Source organism: Haemaphysalis longicornis, unplaced genomic scaffold, assembly GCF_048455015.1.
Source record: "Haemaphysalis longicornis isolate Haplotype H1 unplaced genomic scaffold, Haemaphysalis longicornis Haplotype H1 scaffold_5, whole genome shotgun sequence".
In the NCBI taxonomy this organism is placed as follows: domain Eukaryota; kingdom Metazoa; phylum Arthropoda; class Arachnida; order Ixodida; family Ixodidae; genus Haemaphysalis; species Haemaphysalis longicornis.
This window is the reverse complement of record NW_027526385.1, coordinates 3,729,671-3,754,658: the sequence shown is the minus strand read 5'-3', so window position 1 is coordinate 3,754,658 and position 24,988 is coordinate 3,729,671. Positions and strand designations below refer to the sequence as shown.

General features: G+C 48.9%; 1 protein-coding gene across 1 annotated transcript in view; it reads right to left on the bottom strand.

Annotated features, from left to right (window-relative positions):
• Positions 1–966: 966 nt before the first annotated feature.
• The window catches only part of LOC144137823 (globin-like), a 100,030-nt gene continuing 76,008 nt past the window's right edge, over positions 967–24,988 (bottom strand). The window contains exons 2-3 of the mRNA XM_077669829.1: positions 9,498–9,723; positions 967–6,857 (exon numbers count right to left, since the gene is read on the bottom strand). Of these exons, the coding sequence (XP_077525955.1) occupies positions 6,714–6,857; positions 9,498–9,723 (370 nt within the window). The 3' untranslated portion in view covers positions 967–6,713. The remainder of the gene's footprint in view (positions 6,858–9,497; positions 9,724–24,988) is intronic.

Sequence of the window (24,988 nt, the reverse complement as noted above, 5' to 3'; positions counted from 1 at the left end):
AGTACCCGAAAGTCAAACGGCTTACTATACCTCGCCTGTAACGGTGCGGAGTACCGTAGGACCTCCCACTGTCCGTCCGTGTCCATCCGTGCGCACACCACCATCAAGCGAAATTAGATTTGAGCCGTGTTTAGGGAATAATCAAGGTGCAACTCACGGCTCAAATCGGATGTCACTCGGGGCGCAACTTGGATGTCATTTCGAGTCCCCGTACTCCGCATCCTCGCCATCATCCACGGAGTTTAGATGCTGCCATTTTTTTGAGTAAGTTGAACCCTAAACCGAATGTATACTCTGATAGCAGTGCGGTTGAGCAGTTCTTACAGGGCCAAGCCGTAAATTTGGCGTTTCCTGTTTCAAAGCGAAAAACGCGGATCTCCATGTTTCATATGGGACGCATGAAGTAATCGTGACGTACACCGATTTGCACAGAAAATCGGAGCACATGGCGGGGAAAGGAAATAACTGCACTGGAGAATGGTTCTGAGAAAGGGCGACAAACCGTAGAACGTTCTAGGCACGCCTTGTATACCGCAGTTGCCCGATTATAGCGCGCGCGTTTTTTTTTTTTTCGCTAAAAGAAACCTTAAAATTCACGTGCGCGCTACAATCGCGCTCAAAATGTATGTCTTCTTTCAATGTTCCCCGGCTTAGTTTTAATTCCAGCAGGAGCTTGGTAAGCAAGTTTATGAAGCACAAGAGATTCCCACTGCCACAGTTGCGTGCGTCAAACAAAATGTCTTTGTTATGGCACCTGATGTCAAATCTTTTACATCGGCGCGGTAGAATCGCCGCTATTTTTTTTTGAATTTTCATTAGTAAACTTACCTGCACGTTACAATCGGGGGCGCGTTAGATTCCTAAAAATACGGTACGTCGCCCCGAGTGCCGACAGCTTCATTTGACACCACCCTTCCAGTCAGATGCTTCTTTGGTGACTAAGAAAATGGCGAAGAAAGATAAGACTTTTCTTCCGAAAAACATTAATTTATTTCAAGTATAGAGTAATTTTATGTATAGACAAGTCATGGAAAATTTTTATGCAAGAACAAACATGCATGTACTTGTTTTTCCGTTGGTAGTAAACGTAGCGGATACACAGCCGTTAAGACACACAACAAAAACAACACTACAGACGACCTGTGCGCTGAACCCAACAAAAACGCTGCATGTATGCGTAATTTGTACTGATTAATGCCCCCAAAAAGCCGTTAGTGCCGACAGAAGCGCCAACGAAACAGAGGGCACCCAACACTAGGCGGGGGAGAACCTACATGTTCCTAATGCCATGTACACCATTATATACCGGGGCTAGGCGCATTCTAAAGAAAACAAAAACACAGCCTTTACTGCCCTCTCGTAGCAGTGACGACACGCATTCAACATTTGCAAGCAAGGATAAATCGCAGAAGTTTCTTTCGTTTCTATTTCATGGACGAGGGTATGAGTGCGGAACCATTATCACCATTTGTGTTTGGCCCCAAAGCTCCAGAAATGACCATACGAAATGTCTGGTTTGCATGTTCAAACAGAAAAAAAAAAAAGCATTTGACTCTCGCTACGCATGTACCGTTTTTCATTTTTGAGGAAGGATGACCCCAGCTTTGCGTACACTCCTCCCGAAGAGTTTCGGTTGCAGTCGAAATGCAATGATTGTGCCATTGTTGTCTTCGCAAGCTGCGGTATTTGTGGCGGCAATATCGCATTGCCATCAACTCTTACAGTCACGCAACGACACTTAATACGCTCTCCGAAAAATTCGCCGGCATCACTCCTTTGTATACTTCTTTTAAGTGCTTTCAACTGACAGTAGCAAAGTTCATCTTGAAATCTCCTCTTAAACTCTAATAAAAATAAAAATGTGCTCCTGACTGTCGCCATTTACCACCTCCATTCTCACGAAGATTATAAATATGCGATGCAGCTGCCAGAAAAAAAAATGTAAATATCGGATGAATGTATACTGGATCCTTTATGTGTACTTAGAACAGTGGTTTCGTAGAAAACTCTCGAATCGCAACACGCACTAGGCTGCCGTAGCGAGCGCTGCACAAAGCCAGTTCGCGACAAATCGAGGCAGAAAGGTACCATTTCCAAGCCCTTGCCCATGAACGGCGCAATGAAAAAGAGAAAGTTTCACGGGAGCATCCAATAAGCCGAGCAGATTGCAAATGTCCGCTCGCTTTACCACCATACGAATGTCAACTAAATGACATGTACTAAATGACATGTATACGGTGTGGCTGGCACGAATTCATACTCAGAGTGCACTAAGTCATGTCTTCGGGCCCTCAATAAAAACGAAGCAAAATCGACTGCCACTACAGAGTTTCCTTAGAAGAACAGTAGCGGGTTGCTATACCACGTCTGTAGTAAAAAACAGCGCAACAAAATCTATGTGACAACACTGAGCTTGTGTAGTCAATATATTCCATACCGCGTTTCTTCTAGCTTTTTCAGAGAACTTTGTGTTACGAGGAGATGTTGCATGTATACCGGCTGCCAAATGATTAATTCTTGATTTCACCGGCTATGCTCGCATGGCTTCAAGTGGCGACTTGAAACGTGTTTTTACTGACCGGGGGCCTTATTTCCAAAGCACTTTTCATGCATTCGAGGACAGGCTGCTCGTAATGGGGCATCTTTGGGGATCCGGTCTCTGGCCAATGCCATGACACCCGGAAAAGAAGAAGGAGCACTGCAGGGTTGTCGACAGGATGTCTCACAGAAAAGTTGCGACGTACAAAATAAAGTGGCACTTAATAGTTAATTGGCCTGGCTTCAGGCAACCGAAGAAAAGCGATTGGAAAAGAATAGCGTGTTGCTCGTGCTTTCAGTCCAGGCAGCAAACTTCAGAGGTTGATCATGTCGGCGTTACAATTCAGAATAATTGTCAAAAATATTAATGATGCACACGTGACTTTTACGCAGTATTTCGATCTTCCACTGTGTGGCGATGTATTTAATGCTGAGTTGCATTAGCGGTGTCATGCAAAATTTTCTGCAAATGTTTTTGGATAGTCGCGTGACGTACGTGTCGCGCTTGTACTTCGCTCAGGCCAGTCTAGTGCTTCAACGTGTTAGCTCGCCGAGTACGTCGCTGAAAACAAGTGAGAACAGTACAGGCCCACCGCACAGCCAAAACTGCGGGTGGAAGTAGCCGAGAGGTTAAGGAGAAAAAACAACAGCATCGACAGTTCCTAACAAATAAGAAGCACCGGAAGCGGCATTTGCCAAGCGAACATAACATCTGCTTTCGGATACAGCATACGTAAGAAAATTGTACTTTTTAGGAAGGGAACAAAAAAAAAAACGAACACATCTCGTAACATGGACTCAAAGAAAAAAGTCCAAAATGCGCTGCACCACACAATGAAACAATTCGCAGAAAAATACGAATTACTTGCGCCGTGGGAGGGAAGGTTCTCGATGCAAAGTCCGCTTTTGTCACAAATTATTTCCAGCGAGTACAGTGTGTGCGTGCATCTCTCTTACTTTCTTTCTTCTCTCTCTCTGTATATATATATATATATATATATATATATATATATATATATATATATATATATATATATATATATACACATATATATGATATAATTCGTTACCTTTAGAATGCCAGCGACCGGGATTCACGCATGGGGTGCCGTGAAGCAAATTAGTTCTTCGTTAGCGGACGCACAGCGTGCGTGCGTGCGTGTGGTTCGCGGCTAATAACGCCATTAAGCCTGGATCGCCGCGGGGGGCCCGAGGGTTCGCAGAATAATTGATCCCCGTGGCGGTCGCCTGTAGCTCCTCCTCCTCCTTCTCTCCGCCTCCCCGGGGCCGCGTCGTATCCCCCCAGCGGAACCGAAAACCCCGAGAAAAACGGCAGGTTTCTTTCGCACCTAACTCGCGGGAGCGAATTGATCGCGCGCAGTGGATAACGTTGCCGAGCAACGCTCCCCAGACAAGACCGCAGCGTCGTGTCATCGCCAACGCATGGTCCGGGCGGCACAGGCTTCCCGCTGCTACAACAGGGTCGGCATCAAAGACGTCGTCAGCACTGTGAAGGCTGGCAACCACCCCGAGAGAAAGCCTGGAACGATTAGGGCGCCGCAGCGGTTGTTCCTTTTCCCCCAATCCCGGTGGTGGTGTCCCGCGTGAGGGTAGCAGGCGGGTACAGGCGAGATATGTAATGCTGAGGTCGTCCTGTTTTAACGCGTACCATTCGCACGTGGTCGTACGGTTTCGAAGGCTTTCAAGTACGCCTTTTTACAACGCGCACAATATTTTTACAGCAACATATGCTCAAATTTATACCGCGCACGGGGCAGACATTACCGCTACTTTCTTGCACCTCGAAACGTTTAGGAAGTTGTATTCTTTCTTCCCCTCGTGTTTTCCTTCGCATTCAACGTGGCAAGAATCCACGGGGACATGTTTTCCAATTCAGGTATGGAAGGATGTCTCCATCCTCGCAGAAGTCCCGTATGTACGCATGTCCTGTACGTCTGTACGCCCCCCGCCACACGCACTTGCATACCGAAGACTGAACGTGTCGACACCCGTTCACCTCGTTGTTAACCATCCCAAAACACAGAGAAGCACGACACCGAACAAACGCCGAATTAATCGATCAATAGCGGGGAGATGCAGCGTGCGTTTCGAAGGCATGAAATGCGGGCGCTGTGATCATTTTTCTCGGGAATAACTTGCTCGCTGGCATCCTCGGCTTCCGGAAAAACTTTTTTTCAAGTGCTGACCATGGCGTAGGAGCGGGCGGAACAAGTGCACGAGGTGTGCGGCCGATCCCCCTCAACGAAACTGTGCAAGATGAGTGAAATGAAGAAATAGGGGAGACTGCGAAGAACGAGCACGGACGACCCTGATTGCCTAGCTTTGGAGGCTCAAAGAGTTTGACAAAGAGAAGTTCCCTCCATCCTGCTACGGGTCGCCACTCACGCCGGCAACGCTGAAGGCGCCTCCTACGTTGTCTGCTGATGTCGCGTCGTCCAACCCTGCGTCTTTCCGGCGGGAAAACGCCGGGTCGTAGTCTTCCGGGTGGCCATTGTGGATTAGACGTTGCAATGTGAACGCAGCAAAATTTTCAAAAAAAAATTGCACGGCACGCCGCAGCAGATGCCGTACGGCAGAGTATGAGCGGCGGGAATTTATTCGTCAACTAAAAAAGGCGCCAGAATTTCTCTGTAGAGCGCATTATCGGTGACTCTACGTTTAACTCCCTTACGGGCCTTCCTTTTGTTTCTCGGATGAGCAAAGAAGCGAGGGAGCATAATGTTCGGCCGATGTTTAACTGTGCACACATCAACGATGTCCCCAACTAGAATTTGGGCGTAAAATAGCGCAGAAGGCCGCTAGACGAGCTGCGAACAATAGCATTACAGGTGGTCCTTCATGCGTTCGAAGCAACTGTCGCGTCGACGAACTCGATTTTTTTCCACCGAAGCTGTTAGCTTCTCGTTGTTTGGGATTTTTTCTGCCGTCCGTGTGCTGAAGGAATGTGAAAGCTAAAGTTGGCGAAAACCGAAAAAAAAAAAAAAACCGAGCGGATCAACGCAACCCAGCCGCTCATGTGACGTTCAAGGTCAAAGAGGCAGCCGCCCCATTGGCCTGCCGGGAGATGACCACGTGACCATCTGAAACCCAAAGGCTTCAAGGCCGCACCACGATCACGTGCACAGCCAGCCGACAGTCACGTGGACATCGCCGACCGGCAACGCAGTAGCTCAGGTGTAACACGGAGGAGGAACGAGAGACGAAGAATGTGAAACAAGCAGCTCGGCACCTTACAGCTTGGCTGGCCATCCACCTCTGTAGGACAGGACGGTTCCTAAATTTTTATATTAATCCGAAGCCTAAATCGGCGAGGAGTGCGAAAGCTTTCATGTGAAACTTAAAAAAAAAAAGTTCTACTTCAACGGTAAAGTACTGATTCAGACACGAAAAATGAAGTGCGATGTTGTGGTGTACGTGCACTTTGTAAAAAAATTGACAGATAATCTGCTCTGCGCCTTTGTTTTTCATTGTCTCAAGACTGTTATTTCGACACACTTTTACTGCGCCTGAAAACAGCGCGGACACAATCGAGTGCTTCTTCATTTTGTGACAGTCAGCTCTGCATGACATCCAAGCCTGGAAAAGCGTTCGCAAGTGCGCCTGCATTGCTTCTGTCAGCAGCTTGTTTAGACAACAAAATAAAGGTATGCAAGGCCTTCCGCCAGACGGTTACTTCATCACTGACAAGTACAGCAGCGCACGGCGATGTCAGTCGCCGCCGGCTGTCCGTAGAAGCAAACACCCTTCAACGGCCGTCTCATTACGGCTTTTCTAGAAGCGCGGGCGCAACCCAACGCAACGTCGAACATCCTTGCCCACGTTAACAGCCCTCCGGAAATCGGTAATGATGTATTTTTCTGTCAGCGCTACAACTCGCACGGTGGTAAAGAAACAATACCAGCACGTAACAGCAGCAGCGTTAGAAGACCCGCACGGCCTCAGCCCTCGGAGAAGATCTTTCCCTCGACTCCTGCGGCGAGCCGCGGCATACAGCCCACTGGGATCCGCGGGAACAGTTTGGTGAACAGTCTGCAGCGGGACGTGCGTGTCCTTCGAACAAGAAGCGGCAGACTTCTGCCAACGCACGCACAAAGCGACACACACACACACGCACAAAAGCTGCCCCACGATGACGTGGTCGTCTGCGGCGCTCCCTATTTCCGCTGGACCTCCCCGTAGACGTCGGCGGTGACGGTGACCACGAGCCTGAGCGTCTTCTCCCACGCTGCCACGGCGGACGGCGTCATCTTGCATCCTAACCGCTCCTTCAGGGTGTCCACGATCACCGCCATCGTGTGCTGCGAGGAAACCACAGCGCCGCGTCACTGTCAGCTCGTGGCCTCAAAATGCACCGAGAACGACAACGGCAACCAAAACGGGAACTCTGCGGGTTAAACAGCTCGGAATGTAACGCTTACTTCGTCACATAGCCAGATTAGCACGTACTACAGTGTAGATCAACAAAAACAACTACTACTTAGAAGGTCATCCTCATCGCACAACTCTGAAATTCACTTCAACACACGCAGCTTACTCAAACATAGCAATGGCGTAATAAATTTTCTGATACTCCCTGATCATGGGTTTTCGGTTATCTCTGTCTCGGAGACATGGTTATCATGCCATGACGATAGGCTTTTTTACCATACAAAGTTATGACGCGGAATACACACACCGAAAAGGTAATCGCCACGGTGGTTCCACCATATTCACCTCCACACAGTTTTCATACAGACGCCACTCCAACATAAAATTCAACCTTGATAAAGTTGAATCTGTGTGGCTTCAGTTTGACCGCGGTTCTTCTCTGTTTAACCAAAATACCATCATTGACTGCACTTATCGTTCCTCGTCGTCATCCCACGCGAGTTTCTGTGCAGATCTGGAAATCATTTCAAGTCGTCTCAGAAACGAAACCAAAAATCTAATCAGCGTTGGTGATATATAAACACGAGCAAAGTTGGCCCGGCGACGCGGTACTAAATAGCAAGTTCTTGCAACCACGTCGAAGGGGATCAGATAACAGGTGCCATGGCCCATAAGGTGTGAGGGGCGGGGTTTCGAGATATCAGAGTCTTCATTATGTTATCGGTTAAATTTATCTGAACGAAAATATAGTTTTGCAGGTGCTGATGCGAGTTGAAACAGACAGCGCGAAATACCACACTGCCCATAAAAGCTTTTTTTTTTTAATATCAACCGGTAGTTGGGGGTCCGTCATCCGCGCTTTAGGCGCTTCTACTTGTTTTTCTTTTTCCAAAAAACGCATAGTGCTATCTATGGGCCTCCCACAACAGCGAGCCTGGGGACTAACCCTTCCAAACTACTATAACACTGGTAGCACGGCCCAGACATATCAACATTGCCTGACGCAAAGAGCCCTGGGAAGGTATAATGAAACACACGACTGCGTAAACAAAACATACACAATTCTTTTATTTAAGAATTGACATCGTATTGGTTGTTTCGAAATAAACAAAAAAAAGGGTTTTAAAAAGACGTCGAAGAACGGCGTGTGAAACTAGAGCAAAAAAAAAAAAAAGATTCTGCTTCGCGCTGTCGTGAGCGGCGCCAAACACATCAGAAACAAAATATAAACAAAAGGACGCTGTCTACATGTGTTCAAAACTGCGTCGAAGGGATGCAAAATAACAGCGGAACGATACAGAAAAATCTTCTGAGGCTCACGCTTTCGCGAGCGGTGCAAAACCCAACAAAACGAAGACGTGGTGACGCTTCAAAAATGGATGCTAGCAGAACTGTATGACTGTTCTCCTGTAGGTAATTTCCGCCAAGGCTTTTTACAGCAAAGCTGTTAGCCTCTCATTAGTCGGAAAATTTCGTGTCGTAATAAAAAAACCCAGGCAGGACCCAACAGTTCTCGCCCAAGACACCAAGCGCATGCGTTAGGCTAATCGGGCATACAGCATAGAAGTCAGTATTCCTGTGAAAAAACACAAAATAAGCATCGTAACCGCATGTAAATGATAACGCGCCTGTGAACAATAGACCCCCCCAATGTGTTTTGGCAAAGATTATGCTTGCACCTGCTTTCGAAGAGGGGGGTTGATGCAATTCGAGGGCGAGCGCATGCGTCAGGCTAGGCAGGACCCAGAATTCGCTGTCAGGTATAAACAAGGGACAAGCTCGCCGAGAGAACGAGGAACACTTCATACCCTCCCCAATCAGCATGTGTAGAGGTTTACGACAGCTTCGGTGGACATCCACTTTCGCAGGGCGAGATGGTGGCCGTTTTTTTCCAACATGCTTTCTTTCTCTGGCGGTTACAAAGCCAAGAGCAGCCATAAGGACCATAGGCTGGTACCAGTGTCTTGTTTCTTTATAATAGAAACGTGGGTTTGGCTCGGACTATGGAGCAGTTTACTTAAAATGTAACTGGACGTAGCAGGCGCGGCTATCAGATCACTGTCCACATAGTGAGCTTTGTGCTCCAAAAAAAAAAAAAAAAAACTGGAGGAGGGAGGTCAAATTTCTGCTCAAAACAAAGGAGTACTTTTAAAATGCGCGGCTCCCCTTGCTAGTGCTTCATCTCGTTTATCTTTCACTGCTCACCTCCAAGAGAAGGTTACATTATCGACGAGATGATTGTCCTTTGTGTGCGTGAGATGATTTCTTGCCCGAGAGCATCGCGAGAAGTACGGCTTCATTGGGCCGATGTCGGCGACGTTACCTGAATTTCCGCGCGGAATGAAATAGATATCACCACATCGGGCGGCGCCAAGTGAGTGCGCAGCTTTTCGTGCAGACGACAGGATAACAGTGATGCGCTCGAACAGTCACACGTGCTTTCTCGAGGGGCCACATTTAGTTGGCCTTCCGGGAGAACGTGTGCAATGACCTGGTTCATTGAGCCTAATGTTCGTGCACCCCGCTAGAGTCGTAATCTCCTCTCGCTGTAGCTTGCCCCCCTTGCCTACCTCGAAGTTTGCGACGGTGACCGGCCGCCGTGTGTGGCTAATGGCGATCTTGCGCACCAGCTCCACCAGGCAGTCGGCGTCGTCCAGGGAGTCCACGAGGGACGTGATGGCGTACGCCACCGACATGGCGTGCGCGCCCAGCCGGGGGTTGGTCGACAGCGCCTCGTACGGGACGTCCGCGAAGCCCGAGAACAGCTTCTGGTACTCGGGGTGCCGCTGGAACAGCCTGCACGGGGACGGTACGTGATGAGACGAGTGAATTCGGGGAAATCTATATAGCTACAGGATTAGCTCAAACTTCGAGGCCGTTCCAACCGCGCTGCGAAGGCGTATGACCTGCAGCAAAACTGTAAGAATTGTGGCGAAAAAATAACAGCCCTTACAGCCGTGAAGAAGGAAGTCCAGCGAAGCTGGCGCTTCTTGTTTCTTTGGTCTACGCGTAATTTTAGCGTCTTTTTGAGTCGTTGTTACTTTTCTTTGATTAGCTATATTAGGGGTTCGCAATGTTGACAATGACCCGATGTCTGCGTCACAGACTAAAAACACGCACGACTGGTGGGTAGACAATGGCGTCTTTAGTGCGCCGTACGGGTGGCCGCCGGAGAGCGCGCTCCATTGCGCAATGTCAAAGGGAGAGAGTTGGTGGCGAAAGAAAGAGGGGAGAGGAGCATAAGGGGGGTGTAACCATACGCCCTCCGCAGACGGCCCCGCTGCACTGTGGAGCACGCAATTTGGGACAGCCAGCTTACAAAGACCAAGCTTACCCGACTCCTCAAAGTCGGCTTCACCGCTAAACCTAAACGCATTGCTGGGAAGATATCTAATTAGTTGCAATATAAGCCTTATTAAATTAAAATATTGAGATCGTGGGAAAATTTTTAATTTCTATTACTCTTTTTTTTTTAAGTGGTGGTGTACGCTCAGTATGTCGCCATGTATGTATGTATTTATTGCACAAAAAACAAGAAAGGAAGGTCCACCAACAGGCGTTAATTGTCTCGCCTAGGGGCGGACACCGGAACGCCTGCTGGTGTGGGGGAGGTGGGATAGGGAGGAAAGAGTACATAGGCATAGGGGGATAGGGTAGATGGCTAACATAAATATATAAAACATGGGCAAGAATAACCTATATACAACGTTAGGTGAAAGAGAAAAAAAAAACACACAAAAAAAAAGAAACACTAGACAAATATATAAATATCAAAATACAGGACCCGAAGGAGTAGGACACCTGCACACTTACACACACCCACTCACACACCCACACACACAGGAATTCTACCCTAACAGCTACACTCCACTGCGACCCGGGCAGTTACGTAGAGTTGTAGCTTAGTGCATTGTGGAGCCCCGAGGCCCCCAGGTATGCTCCCAGGGCCTCGAGCACTTTGTCCCGCTCCCTGGCATTTACTGGGGGCCAAAGCAGTTCCTCGAGCGGCCGCACCCCTCGGAGCACGGCCAGAAGCTCCGCCCGCCCTGCCGCAAACTTGGGGCACTGACGATCGGCTCCTTACTAGCCATAGACAGCTTCGCAGTAAAAAAACTTGTCAAAACTTGATTGCCTCCCTGCTTGACCCTTAACAACCGCGGTCACAATGGCTTTACATTCACTGTTGTATGTGCATATCGGCATACTCGCAACAGCAGACACATTCTTGCACACTTCCAAACAGATCGACACACGCCTTTGAGTGGTCAGTTGGACCGGGTCTGTGTTGAATCGCAAGCCGAATGTCTCCAGCACGAAACACGCAAACCACCCCATGTCGGTCCCGATACATGCGCTTTAAAATCACCGATTACTACTACCTCTGCGGTCGTATCATCGCTACAGTCCATGGTCCGAGGACAACTGAGAGCTTGCTAATGAGATTCCAGACTACAATTTGCGCTAGCAATCCCTCAATGTTTACAAAGCCCTTCAGTGTCCCTTTAAATAGGACTGAAAAGGTCGCGACTGGCTCCTTGTCATAAATTCTTCCTACGTGTGAGAAAGTGTGCTTGTATCGATCGTTGCAAGCGTCACGTTTTCTTCGTATTTGACGTCCAATGGAACGCCCGAAACACTCTGCCTCCTCCCCGCGTCCTCTAAGGGCTCGGTGCCCTCTTACTACTCTTGCCTCCATGCATTTGGAAAGTTGACGGCGATGGTGGGCTTCGCTTCCTGTCTTTTCAACCGCTTGGCTGCGTCCTTCTGCTCCCTTTTTTCTGCGGCGCAATGGCCTCGACGGCCACCTTTCGCTACTGCCGAGTTAAAGCGCGCTTCCAACAGATGCGGATGCTCGGACGTTTCTGCGCGAGTACAGACAAACTGTGCGCTGCCCTAGTCACACACAGCGCCACTGCAAATAGCGCGGCAATGACATCGATATCAGCTACACCGCACAAAGCAAGAGCAGCCCCATACACGCTAGGACCATAACACACCGACGATGAGTTCGTGCGCAGGCACTGCGCCGGGTTATCGGAAGCAAATTCGCCCCTTGTACGTATACAGCCTAAAGCTGACAGCGGCACGATATGCTACAGTACAGACGACAGTGTTAATTTGGTAGCAGTAGTTGCATTTGTACTTTCACGGCGCAGGGGCACCGAAGGCGGCTTCGTTTGGTAAAGCACTTTCAGACCCTGGGTTACTTGCAAATTTTCAGGATTCGACGCCATGTTGGCATCCTTCAGGCTGGCTTAATTTATTGTCTGGCTCCGATTTCCTGATACAAGCGTGTGTCCGGAAATCAGTAACAACTAATAAGCGGCAGTTATATCTCCACCCCAGCTGACAGAATACAACTAGCGGAGCTGTCGAAGTTAAACAATAAGCGTAAGACAGCTGACATACGGAAGTATAATATGGAGAGGGTCGAATACGCTGTAAAGAACGGAGGTAGCCTGAAAGCAGTGAAGAGACGTCTTGGCGCGGGGAAAAATCAGATGTATGCACTTAAAGACAAGCAAGGCAATGTCATCACAAATAGAGATAAATAGTCACAGTAGCCGAGGTGTTCTATAGGGATCTGTACAGTAGCCGGGATATACAGGATAATGCCGAACGAGACAGTAGTTCAGAGGAGATAGACATCCCACCAGTAACGACCCAAGAAGTAAGGAAGGCTTTGAAAGATATGAAAGGGGGCAAAGCACCTGGTGAGGATCAGATAACAGCAGACCTCTTGAAGGATGGCGGAGAAATTGTACTTGAAAAACTTGCAAACCTGTATACGCAATGCCTAATGACCGCAAGTGTACCAGAATCTTGGAAGAACGCGAACATCATCCTAATCCATAAGAAAGGTGACATGAAGGACTTGAAAAATTACAGGCCCATCAACTTACTGTCAGTCGTCTACAAGGTACTTACCAAGGTAATCGCTAACAGAATTTCTGCAACCTTAGATTTCAGTCAACCTAAAGAACAAGCAGGGCTCCGTAAAGGCTGTTCAACAATGGACCATATTCACATGATCAATCAGGTTAAAAAAAAAGGTGATAGATAAGTGCATGGAGTATACTGAACCCCTATATATAGGCTTCATAGATTATGAGAAAGCATTTGACTCGGTCGAAACATCAGCAGTCATTCAGGCATTACGGAACAAGGGGGTAGATGAGCATTATGTAAGAATACTAGAGGATATCTACAATGGGTCTACAACTACCATCATCCTCCATAGGGAGAGCAGTAAAATACCTATAACGAAGGGCGTCAGACAAGGAGACACAATCTCTCCAATGTTATTCACAGCATGTTTAAAGAAGTATTCAGAACGTTGGATTGGGAAGAGGTGGGAGTAAGGGTTAATGGAGAATACCTCAGTAACCTCCGATTTGCTTATGACGTTGCCTTGCTAAGTAACTCGGGGAACGAATTGCAAAGCATGCTTTCCGCACTGAACAAACAGAGTAGAACCGTGGTCCTGAAAATTAATATGCAGAAAACCAAAGTAATGATCAATAACCTCGGGACAGCACAGCGGTTTGAGATAGGTGGCGAGGAAGTGGAAGTGGTAAGCGAATATATCTACTTAGGCCAAGTTGTTACCCCGGATCCCAACCATGAGGCAGAGATAATTAGAAGGATAAGAATGGGGTAGAGCGCATACGGCAGACATTCTCAGATAATGAATGACAGCCTACCATTGTCCCTGAAGAAGAAACCGTATGACAGCTGCATCTTACCGGTACTCACCTACGGGGCAGAAACTTGGAGGATCACTAAGAGGGTTCAACTTAAACTGAGAACGACTCAGCGGGCAATGGAGTGGGAGATGATAGGTGTAACATTAAGGGACAAGAAGATAGCGGAGTGGGTCAGGGAACAAACGCGTATTAAGGACATATTAGTAGAAATTAAGAAGAAGAAATGGACGTGGGCCGGGCATGTAACGCGAAGGCAAGATAACCGTTGGTCATTAAGGGTAACAGAGTGGATCCCTAGAGAAGGCAAGCGTTGCAGGGGGCGGCAGAAAGTTAGATGGGCAGATGAGATCAAGAAGTTTGCGGGGATAAATTGGTCGCAGTTAACACAGGACCGGGATAACTGGATTAATGGGAGAGGCCTTTTCCCTGCAGTGGGCGTAAATAGGCTGGTGATGATTAATAAGCGGTAGTTAAATAACTTTGACAAATGATGGCTTCTCTGTACAAATGAAGTGGCACGGAGCGTATATCACCTATGCCGTCTTTTATATAGCGTTCAGATTTTATGAATGCGTGACATCTTGTGCAGCAGAAGACACAATCGGGCTAGTTGGCTTGTCTTAGCACATTTTAACGCTCCGTCCTGGATATGACGCCACGGCGTGGAGCACGAGCCGTTCCCAAGGTATCCCACAACGACTTGCTGCGGACCCAGATGCCAGACGCAGCTGTCCATATAAGGCAGTCGCCAACAATCGAGGAACTCCGCGTTTTCTACATATCGCTGACCCGCACGCAAGGCGTAGCAACAGACAGCGCCAAAAAGGGAGGAGCCGAGTGTTGGGGAACAAACAGCGCGGCGATGTATGCGCCGGCGGCGGGCATCTGTTCGGGAGTGATGGCGGTCAGCGCACGATCGTCGTCCACGGCACGGACAGATGCGGCCCAGCATGGGCGGCGAATGAAGCGCCCTCCTTTTCACGCCGGCCGCCGCGAATGTATTATAATACGCGCCGCCACTGTTTCGGAACATGGGGAAATCTGAGGCGCGAATCGGGGATGAATAATTCAGCAGCCTTGGTTGAAGACGTGTGTACACAGCGCGGGGAGCCGTCAAGGCGGCGCAGGATACGCAAGGATACAGCCTCGAAGCCAAGGCCACGTTTTGTTTACGCCTAACGAGTTGGGCGGTGCACGAAATCGTAAAGCTGCAAACGTTATTACGGTTCATTTCGTTTACGCCCCTTAAAAATGCCTGCCGTAAACTCCAACTTTCGTGCTGACATTCCTTTTATTGCCACGTGCAATCAATCAAGGTCGGATCCTCCGCATTTACTAAAGCGTCGCAAAATGAAACGCGGCCGTTTTTACAGCATCTTCCCTAAAACACTATAAAAAAAATGTTCCAGCGACGGCGCGTCGGGTTAAAACCATGCAAGAAAATCATAGCACCGCTGCTCGTCCGTAAAGAAAAGTGGGTCGTTACTGTCAACGGCGGCAAGCTCACATTAAACTTTGGCAAGTACATGTGGTGGCTGTCATATACTACATTCTCCGCTCTCTTTTTCTTCTACCGGCATTCATTGGAATCATCTTCTGGTGACCTCTACAGCCTTGTACTTCACTCTCTCTTTATTACCTTTAAATTCTAGGCTTTTGGGAAGTCGAATATTTCCCTCATATGAGTTTGGATGGACACAATCCCATTCAAACATAATGTGGCGCATCGTTTCTCTTAGGCTGTCTTCTTTCTGCAGACCACGCACGCTCAATCATTTTGGGTGTACTTCCCCGCATAGCTCTTCGTTCGCGACGCGCAGAAGCTTCCGGCTTTTCCGCATAGCGCGCGTTTCTCAGTTGACTCCGGTGCACGACACCGAAGCGATGCGGCAAAGTCAGTCGCGCAAAATGCTGTCATGAAACCATTTGCCGAGTGCATATGAAACTGGAAACAGCCCGTGGCATCGGCAGTAACGTCCCTTTTCAACGTCCCTTCGCGCTTCCTGCGGATGCTTTTCCTCCAGCTCATTCGTAAGCTAAGAAGGTTGTTCACGTAAAATTCACGCGGGAGGACCAGTTTTAGAACACTGCGTTATGTTAGCCTATTGTTTGAAAGTTTGAAATTTTTATTGGAAATATAGTGTACACACTGAAATGCATAGACAGGCAATGCATAGACATACAATGCATAGAAATGCATAGACATACAAAGGGAGGTTGTGAGGGGGTGGGGGCGGACATCTTTTTTGCTTCCTTTTTGCTCCTTGCCGGAATTTTTTTCTTCTTTTGCGTTCACGAACAAGACGCATCAACTTTCTCCTGGTTTATCCTTGACGCCCCTGTGATTTGGCCCCACTTTTCGGCGAAGTACCAAACTATGTTGCGCGTTTCCGACTCGTTCATGGCGAAGCGCAAAAGGCGAGCCTGCATTCGATCGCGAGTCACCGCGGCGGTTGAACTACAACGGTAAATAAAATTAAAAAAAAAAGATGTTACTTGATCATGCATTAGTATCCGAAGTTGAGTGGGAACTGTAACGATTTTGCCAGTGATTACAGGTGTACCGACGTCGCCTTAATTGGGCCACCCGGTTCCGCCACGTGACTGCCCCGGCTATATAGAAGTGATCTCGGGGAGAAAGCTTATGCATTTGTTTTGCCTTGGCCAAACTGCTGGCTTACCGCGACAGTGACTGCAACGTGCACGGTGTCGCAACGCTTCCTCTACTTCCAACGTCCGCAACCTGCCGGGAGGAGGCAGTAGTAGGGAACGAACAGGCACGACATTGATGTCGCCTGACAATGTGGATGGGGGGAATCGGCCATGAGTCGCTGACGGCAGCTGTGATCGTCATCGGCCGATTCCCCTCAGTGGTATGCGGGAGAACTGTTTAAGGGGACGGGGTAATGTTAACATCGCAACTAAATGAAAACTGGTGAAACGAGCGTTATCTCCTGACAGCAGCTGTTATCGGCAGTGGCCATTCTCACTGCGCGGGTATGTTGTCAGCCCAAGATTCAACCTCAACCTGGGGTCGCCTAATCTGAGCCTATAACGACGTGCCTTGCATCGTCAAAGTTGTTGTACGTCGAGCTTTGTGCACTGGTCGTGGACGTTTTCCACGTCGAAAGCCGCAAACGTATTTACTCGGTTTCACCTTTAGCCCGCCCCAGCCACGAAGCCGCAGCGGCGTCGAGACGCGCGCTCGACCACGGCATTCCGGAGAGCCTCGGGTCGATTCCAATGCAGTCGAGATTTTCAATTGCGAAGCTTCCTTTTGCTACGTGTGCATGCACGAGTGAGCGAGTGTGTGCGCGTCGCGTGCGTTCGTGCGTGCGTGCGTGCGTGTTCGGACGGCCTTCGTAATCGGCAGCGGTGCGGCGACAGATGTGATGGCGGAGTCCGTGGAATATCTGCGTGTACGAGGCCGCGTGGCTCGCGTGTCGTTGCGCACGTTAATCGGTGCTGCTTGAGCACCTATAACGGTTCAGCAAGAGATCGTTTTCTAATTGCGATTGGTTGCCTGCTTGTTCAGCAGACTTAAATTGTTGCCGGCGCAAAGTTCTTTCCCATCCTTGCCCGAATTACCCGCGTAGGTATGTGCCGTACGGGTATGGCTTAAGAGAGGGGGCAAGCTAGAAGCTAGTTTTCTGTGCATCGTCCGACGTGATGGCAGGAACGCTGTGAAAAGAAACGGCGAGGAAGGGCGCTTAGGGACCGAAGACGCGTTCGTCCTGCGGGGTGAACGACGTAATAATAATATCCGAGGCCCAGCGCGGCGGCGCTTAGCAAGCGCGCGCTAATAAACCCGAGCGGCTCCGAAGGGCCGCACGAGCCGAGAGAAATATGGGCGGACGTTATATAACGCTCTCCGCTCGCAACGTGCGCGCGTGTATACTATATGACACGCATAAGGCCCAAGGTGAAATTGCAGGGACTCCGGGCGCGACGCCCTCTGCTTTCCCAGCAGCCCCGTCGTCAGGTGACGCCCCCTTTCCGCGAATTTCCTTTCGAGCGTTAATTTTTCTCCCGAACCTTCCCAACCGCCTCGGAATCGTCCGAAGGGAAGGCATCGCGAATAATATTTCTCATGAAAGAATGCATGCTGCAGGGTTATTAGATTTCTTTTATCCCCGCTGTCTGACTTATTTTCTAGAAGTAATTCTACATTTCTTTCCCCCACTGACTGAAACGGAAAAGACCCAGGCCTTCTTCTCACCTAGGTGGCGATTCCCACGACGTGAAGCAAAGAAGCAAATGGATTGGGGGAGAAGGAGAATGGGTCATCTGGATTATAATTAATCCTCCGCACGTCCAGCCGGCAGAATTAACGCCCATCCTTTTAATCCGCTCTGCCCAGCGCGGTATCAAGGCGATGCTGCCGGGGCGCCTTTAATTCTTCGGGGAATTAAACACTGTATACGGGGAGACTTCCACATACGAGCGAACGGGAAAGGGGAAAGACAAAGTGACCGGCACGGAGGGGGAGAGGTGAAATAAAGACAGGGGAGAGAGAGAGGGGGGGAGGGATGGGGGAGAGGGATAGGGAGGAAGAGGCGCGAGAGGGTGAGAAAACGAATTTTCGCGCCCGAGGAGAGCCGACGAGCAGTGCCAGGCTTGCAATTCGGTGCTCTTGCCGCAGCCCTCACAAGGCGGTATATGTTTGCAAGCACTAATATGCGTTCTAAGTGCGCCGACTTCGATCGGTGCAAGGGCCGCAGCGCCCCACTGGCCAGCACACGTGCACAGGTGGCGTCGTGTTGTAGGGTAATTAATACACGCGAAGCAGGGGCGGAGCGGCAGTGCGCGAAATTCCTCTTTTCCTCTCCCGGTACGCAGACCGTACCGTACTGCTGCCATGTCGCAGCCCTATTCGTAATACGCAAAAACCGTTGACGTCATTTCGAGCTCCTGTGGAGCTCCTTCGACCATCAGCTTGGTAGAAAAGGGGGTGTATGTCGAAGAAGAAAAGCCGGCGTTCGTGACTATACGTATACAAGGTTTCGGTATACAACTTACAAAGGCGCATCCCAAACTTATTGAACCTGTTTTTTAAAAGCTTGATGTGGGCGAGTTGGTACATACTGCTAAAAATTAATCGACGCTAAAACAGGGACGAGAGGAACACGTAACTCACAACACGGTGCCGAACTTCCAACTAGAATTTATTGAAAAAGATGCTGCTTATATACACAAAACTAAAAAACTAAAAACGAAAAGCTGTGAGTTACGTGTTCCTCTCGTCCCTGTTTTAGCGCCGATTAATTTTTAGCTGTTTTTTAAGAGGGCGCGAACATAGCTCTGTGCGTGCAGTCTGGATTCGGTGTAGTTCACTTCCGCTAGTCATTAACATACTGAACCCCAGGAAAACCCCTGCGCGAGATATATTTAGCGCAGTGATAAGCGTAGATCAGTAGAAGGTGGCTGCGGGCAGTGTTGTACGTAACGGCGTTCCAAGGAACGGCGTTCTGGAACTATAGTTCCTTTTTGGGGGAACGGAGGAACGCCACCGTTCCATTAAGGGTCGGTGGAACTGTAACGGTAACTCATTAGGTTTACGAAGGAACGGCAGGAACGGCGTTCCTTCTGCAAACGTTACATCGCTAGGATTTGGCTGTTTTTCATGCCAAGGCTCGAGTACAAAAATCTACAAGTCGCTACTGTGTTTCTCTTCCTATAAGCTGGCCAATTTTCCCGCCCTTCAGCGGAACGTCCTTCCTCGAATGTCAAAAGGCAGAAGAATAACCACGCAGCGGGCCGCAGCTTGTGCTTGCTGCCATGCCGGTTGAGCTTACGCGGCGTTCGAAGGGTGAATAGCGCAGCCGCGAGAATGTTTTTCACCTTTCATCGTTTGTGCGGGGAGGCTAGGATGCGCGTCTCGCCGTTATAATTGTTCCCTGCCGGGGAAAGGTTGTCTAAGTCCGAGCGGCACTGCATGTACCTTGAGAAACCACCCTATATTATCAGGGGTAATTACAGCATTAGTGCGCGCGAGCCGCGGGTGCGTTGTTGTCGAGGGAGTTGCTGTCGCTTTGAGGTCATTCGAAGGGTCACCGGGTCGCCGGGAGTTGTTCGGGATTGCAGGTCTGGACCCCTCAAAGGAAAGCGCGATCTCGTTGTCGCCAGTTGCTTAATCCCAAGGTTTAAGCTATCATGGATCCCACACAGTTCTATGCGAGACAAGGCGACCAACGACATAAAGAAAGTGCTGGCTGCGGTGACCGAGCCATCCAGCGCAGATTTTGCCACCTCGTCCGCACGCGAGAATTTCTTTTCCTTTGTGTAGGCAGCAAACCCTTCCCACCGAGGCACTGAACGAGCTGCCATGGTACCTGCTGGTACCAGTTCACTTACAGCTGTCGCAGATGAAGAGCCTCGAGGGACTGAACCAACTTTTCTTTAAGTACAACACGTCAGTACTCTCAAACGCTTCCGTGGAACGGCTCTTAATCATTGCAAAAAAAGTGTTGACGAAAAAACGGGTTCGTCTGTCTGACTCCAACATCGAGATGAAACTCTTGCTGAGTTAAAACTAAGGACTCTACTTAGTTGCGACTATGCATTCGGGCATTTTTTTCCACTAACTGTTTTCACATTTTTTTCATTCATTCTACATTTTTTTTCTATTCTGCCATATCCTGTAACTTTGTTATGCACTTAACTTTTTTCTGCTTGAAGAACCAAAGAATCTGTCGTTTATGTACCACGGCACGTGTTTTTTTTGTTTTCTCATTACTTTTTATTTATTTCTGCTTGTTTCTTTTACTTTATAATGTCGCAATTTGTGTGCGACTATATTTTTTATAGTGTAAATGTTTTTTACGCACGTGATTATGCTCCGTGTTATTTCCTGTGCTTTTCCCTTATGCGTATTTCTCACCATCGCAACTGATTCGTGCGTCGCGTCCAGATACTTGGCCATCTTTGCTTGTTTCCTTTATCTACTACACTGATTGTATTCGGCATAGATTGTAATTTTTGTGTGTAGATTTCGTGTGGCACTACGTTGTTGGCTTTTATTTTTTTTCTCGATATCGTCTTCAGACCCGAACGTGGATTTGGAACCTCGTAGTCATTACTTGTTATATTGTTATAGTATAGGTAGTCTATGTGGGTTTTAAATTTATCACTTTATTTCGCCTTAGAAATCAGACACCATATTTTAATTTAAAAAATGAAATGTAACGATAATGTAACGACCCGTTCCAATGTTCGAAGTGGAACTGGAACGCGTTCCTTTCTCAATAAAGGAACTTGTAACGGGAGCTCGTTTCAAAATCGGGAAGGAACGAGGAACGGGCTTTCGTTCCTGTTTTTGAGGAACGTGTACAACACTGCTGCCGGGTCTAGGAGAAATGTCGGTTTATAGAAAAATCTTCGCACGATCTCCACGCAATCTGGCAAATATCAGCCAAGACGTTCGATGGGACACGCGGAACCTGCGGGAACGTACGCGCAGGTCTGCAGGAAGCAAACTGCTTTTAAACAATAACAGTGTCACGCGAAAACACGAGCGTAATCGATTATTCAGCGTTGTCTTGGCTCGCAGCTTCTGCCGAAAACGGCGCAAATGATCGTAAAGTACAATGGGAATTATCAGTGCACGCTATTAACCCCCTTTTGCAGCCTTCACCGCAGAACCAGCGTGCTTTCAGTGGAGCACCCTTCGAAGGCAAGCCGCGATGGTCATGGGGCGGAGGTGGCTTGTGCGGACACGACGAACAGCAGCCAACGCTGCCAAATCCACTTCCTCACTGCTGCAGAATGAGCCATTCGAGTTCTTGACGTACGACGAGCGACTTCACTTGGGGATTTTTTTTTCTCGTGCAAAAACAGCTTGAGCGGAAGATGCAGTGCAGCAGCAGAGGGCAAAACGAACGGGGGGAGCGCCGGCATCAAGGCGCCTTCCTTTTAAGACATCGTGCCCACCGCCGAGCGTCAACAGCGATGGAATCGCTCGCACCCTAAACTCCGCTTACCTATGTTGACTCCGTAAGCGATTCTCTCGTCGCGCTCAGGGGAGAGTCCCGTGACGGGGACGTGTACTCGCTACGTCAGCACCGGTGCGCGCTATTCCAAGTTGCGCAACAATCGCCCATCTGTTCGCAAAGCCCGTGCTTTGTGGCTTCAATTCATACTGAGCAGGTTTTGCCGTAACTGGAGGAGGAATTTCTCCAGTCTACCTCGAGACTTCCTTATCGCGCACTTTTCGCGTCACTCAATCCCTCCCCCTTCCCTCCCTCCCCCTCTCTGTCTCACTCACTCACTCGCGCACACACACACGCACGCACACAGTGCAGATATCATTTTTGAGCGAAGTGCTATGTCCGTTGCAGCCATTCGCCGAAAGCTCATTGCTGGCTGCACGGGCTGGTCACTCGGGTGCATTGTGCTGGAGAAGCTGAACCGCAGGATATAATTATAGTGTAGCCCCACCAGGCCTCCCACTCATAAAGTTGGCTTTCCCTATTACGCACACGCACGCAGTGAAGGACCCTTTGCACAAATGCTTCGTTGGAGTAGGAACGTTTAAGGCGAGAACCTTAAGTGCCCTGTTCTGCGAAAAAGCGCCGTTATTGTCGTTGTCCGGTCAAAAACGGCCGCCGCAGTTTAGAGTAAATAAATAAAAAGCCATGTGTGATCCCAACGGTTCTGAACGCGGTTCTGCACAGTAGCACCACAGTGCTCTAGCTACCAACGGTGCTGCCTCCGCACGTGGCCAGAGTTGAACAGACGTAGTCGCTGTCGCTGCCCTTTTCTTCGCGGCACTTCCACACTTGGAAGATTAGAATTGAATCGGGAGCTTTGAGGGGCAACAATGTGCGCGCTTCACCACATGCACGAAAATATGAATTTGAAACGTAAAAGCTATAGAACAGTGCGTGCCACGTGACCCCTGAACATGGCGGTGCGTCGGTACAACAGGTGCGCACCAGCCGCGCAGAGCCCTGGTTCTAGGAAGCTGTGGCGTGTGCCACACGAAGCGAAAACAAGAAAGGGGCGCGCACACGGTGTAGTAGAAAAAAAAAGGCAATTGAAGTATTTCGTGCCTAACGACAAAACAAAACTAAAGCAAGTGCGATGCTCAGCAAAGAAGTCGTTAATAGATATTCATTCATTCATTCATTCATTCATTCATTCATTCATTCATTCAGAGCACCCCCAAAGGCCCTCTAAGCGAGGGTATTACATAGGGGGGAGGGGGGCAAGACAACATTATACAAAAATACTGACAAAAATACAAAACGCATTATAACCAGTAATTAGTTGCAACGAAGGGAAGAAACAATAAATACAACCTACAGCCATACCGCGTTGTACAATCGTTAAACAATCAGATAAATTGGGAACATAGCTCGCAAGACCACAAGAATTTGTTTGACACTTTTGCACTCATAATATTGGCTGAAAAAGAAAACAATATAATGCAAAAACAAATTGCTATTGCTAGCCTTTCTACCTTCAAAGCTCGTAAGCATACTTAAGTGCCCCCAGGAATGCTTTCTTCCTGTCCGTATAGGACGACAAAAGTGCCTCCTTTCTCTCGGCTTTCTAGCTGGTGTTTTCTGCGCGGGCCGCGGCGGACCACACGTTTATTTTTTTCTCACGCTGTATGCATAGCCTTTCCCTTGGCCACCTGTTTGCGTCATATTCTGATACAAGATAGAGTATGTTGCCCCTTACAAATGCCTTCCCAGCAATGCATTGGTGTTTAGAAGGACATCCGACTTCAAAGAGAGTGGAGTAAGCTTGGTTTCTGTAAACTGGCATTTCTCACACTGTGCGCTGCACAGTGAAGTCTATACTAATAAAGGAAAAAATCGGTGGCAATGGGAGCGAACGTGGCGGAAGGGGACCACCGACGACGATCGGGCCGCGGATGCCAAGCGTAAGCGCGATACCCGCCGGGATCCCGAATACCGTGAGGCGGAAAATGCAAGACGCCGGCGTGACTAAAATCCCGCCGAACGCTTACCCGGCGCGACGGCGCGGTTTGAGCGGGAGTTTGTGGCCAACCAATTCGGCGTAGCTTGTGCGGTGTGCGATTCTTTGTGGTTTTCCGAGGACCTCAGTTCCGTTATCACGGTAACCCCCAAACAGTCATCTACTTATCTATATTCTATATATATATTACTAGATCTATTATACTATGTTATTACTATACATCTATTACTACATCTACATCTGCATTACTAGTCATCTATATTCACAGAGTGGAATGGCATTTGGCATTTTCACTTCGGCTTCAAGCGCGTGTACGGCCCCAAACAAGTCGTGATGAAGTGACGAAACAGAACTCAGCTTTTTTTTTTTTTCACGATTTTTTAGCGAAGCTTGATTGATTGAGTAAACTTTGTGCCTCTTCGTTGCCTTCTAATCCTATGTGGCCTGGAGTCCATACGGTCTGTGCGAGAGCAGATAGAGATTCTGGCGTGAAATTTGCAGGGCTGGATAAGAGGTACGGCCGGTGAGGCAGTTGCGGCAGGCTGATTGGGAATCTGTGAAGATCGTGATGTACTCTTCGGTGGTTTGTTAAAGCGAGGGCGATGGCACTTTCTTCCGCTGTGGTGAGTTGTGTGGTGCGAATCGTAACGGCGGTGATTTCTTGACCCTGGTGATTCATGACGCTGGAAACAAAAGCGTGGGGGTCGTTGTATGGCGTGGCGTTCACGTATCGAGTGGTGGTTTGTTGGGCATATGCAATCGAATGAAGGTGAGTTCTGGTGGGAGTTTTCTATTAGTCACCGCCAGTTGGTCCTCCCGCAGGAAAAACACATTGCCGAGATCGTGCAATTACCAATTGCATTCTGCAATCAAGTCGCCCAGTATTGTGGTGTCGGAGAAACCCCAGGAGTCACAGCAGCACGACTCCGCTCCAGGGTGGGAATCGCAGTCCTTGAGCAGTTTAGCGCTCGTGAGAGCGCCAGTGGCCGGTCGCAGGGGCCCGAAAGCTTTTTCCCTCGCGGCGGGAATTAATAACTATGCAAAGGAGCTCGGCACAACCAAGCTTCCAGGCCGTCAAGCGTCCTGCGCGGTCGCACGTTCCACCCCGCCGGGTCCTGCACCGCACACAGAGCGCGTATGTGTGCACCAGCCACGCACACACACGGTAATTGCTCGTTACGCTCTATTTTATGCCTTACTAGGTTTACAATATATCGCGTTCACCTGCATGAATCTTCCCACTGCACTTGTACGAGGCAAAAGTTTTGGCCAATGCTGAAAGAGAATAGAAATCTGCCGCCAGCGGCAGTGAGGGAACCGGCTAGCAACCTTTAAATGCAGAAGTTTGTATGTTTTTAAAAACACGTGATATCGCCAGAGGTTTCATGTCTTTGCACTACCGTTATCCT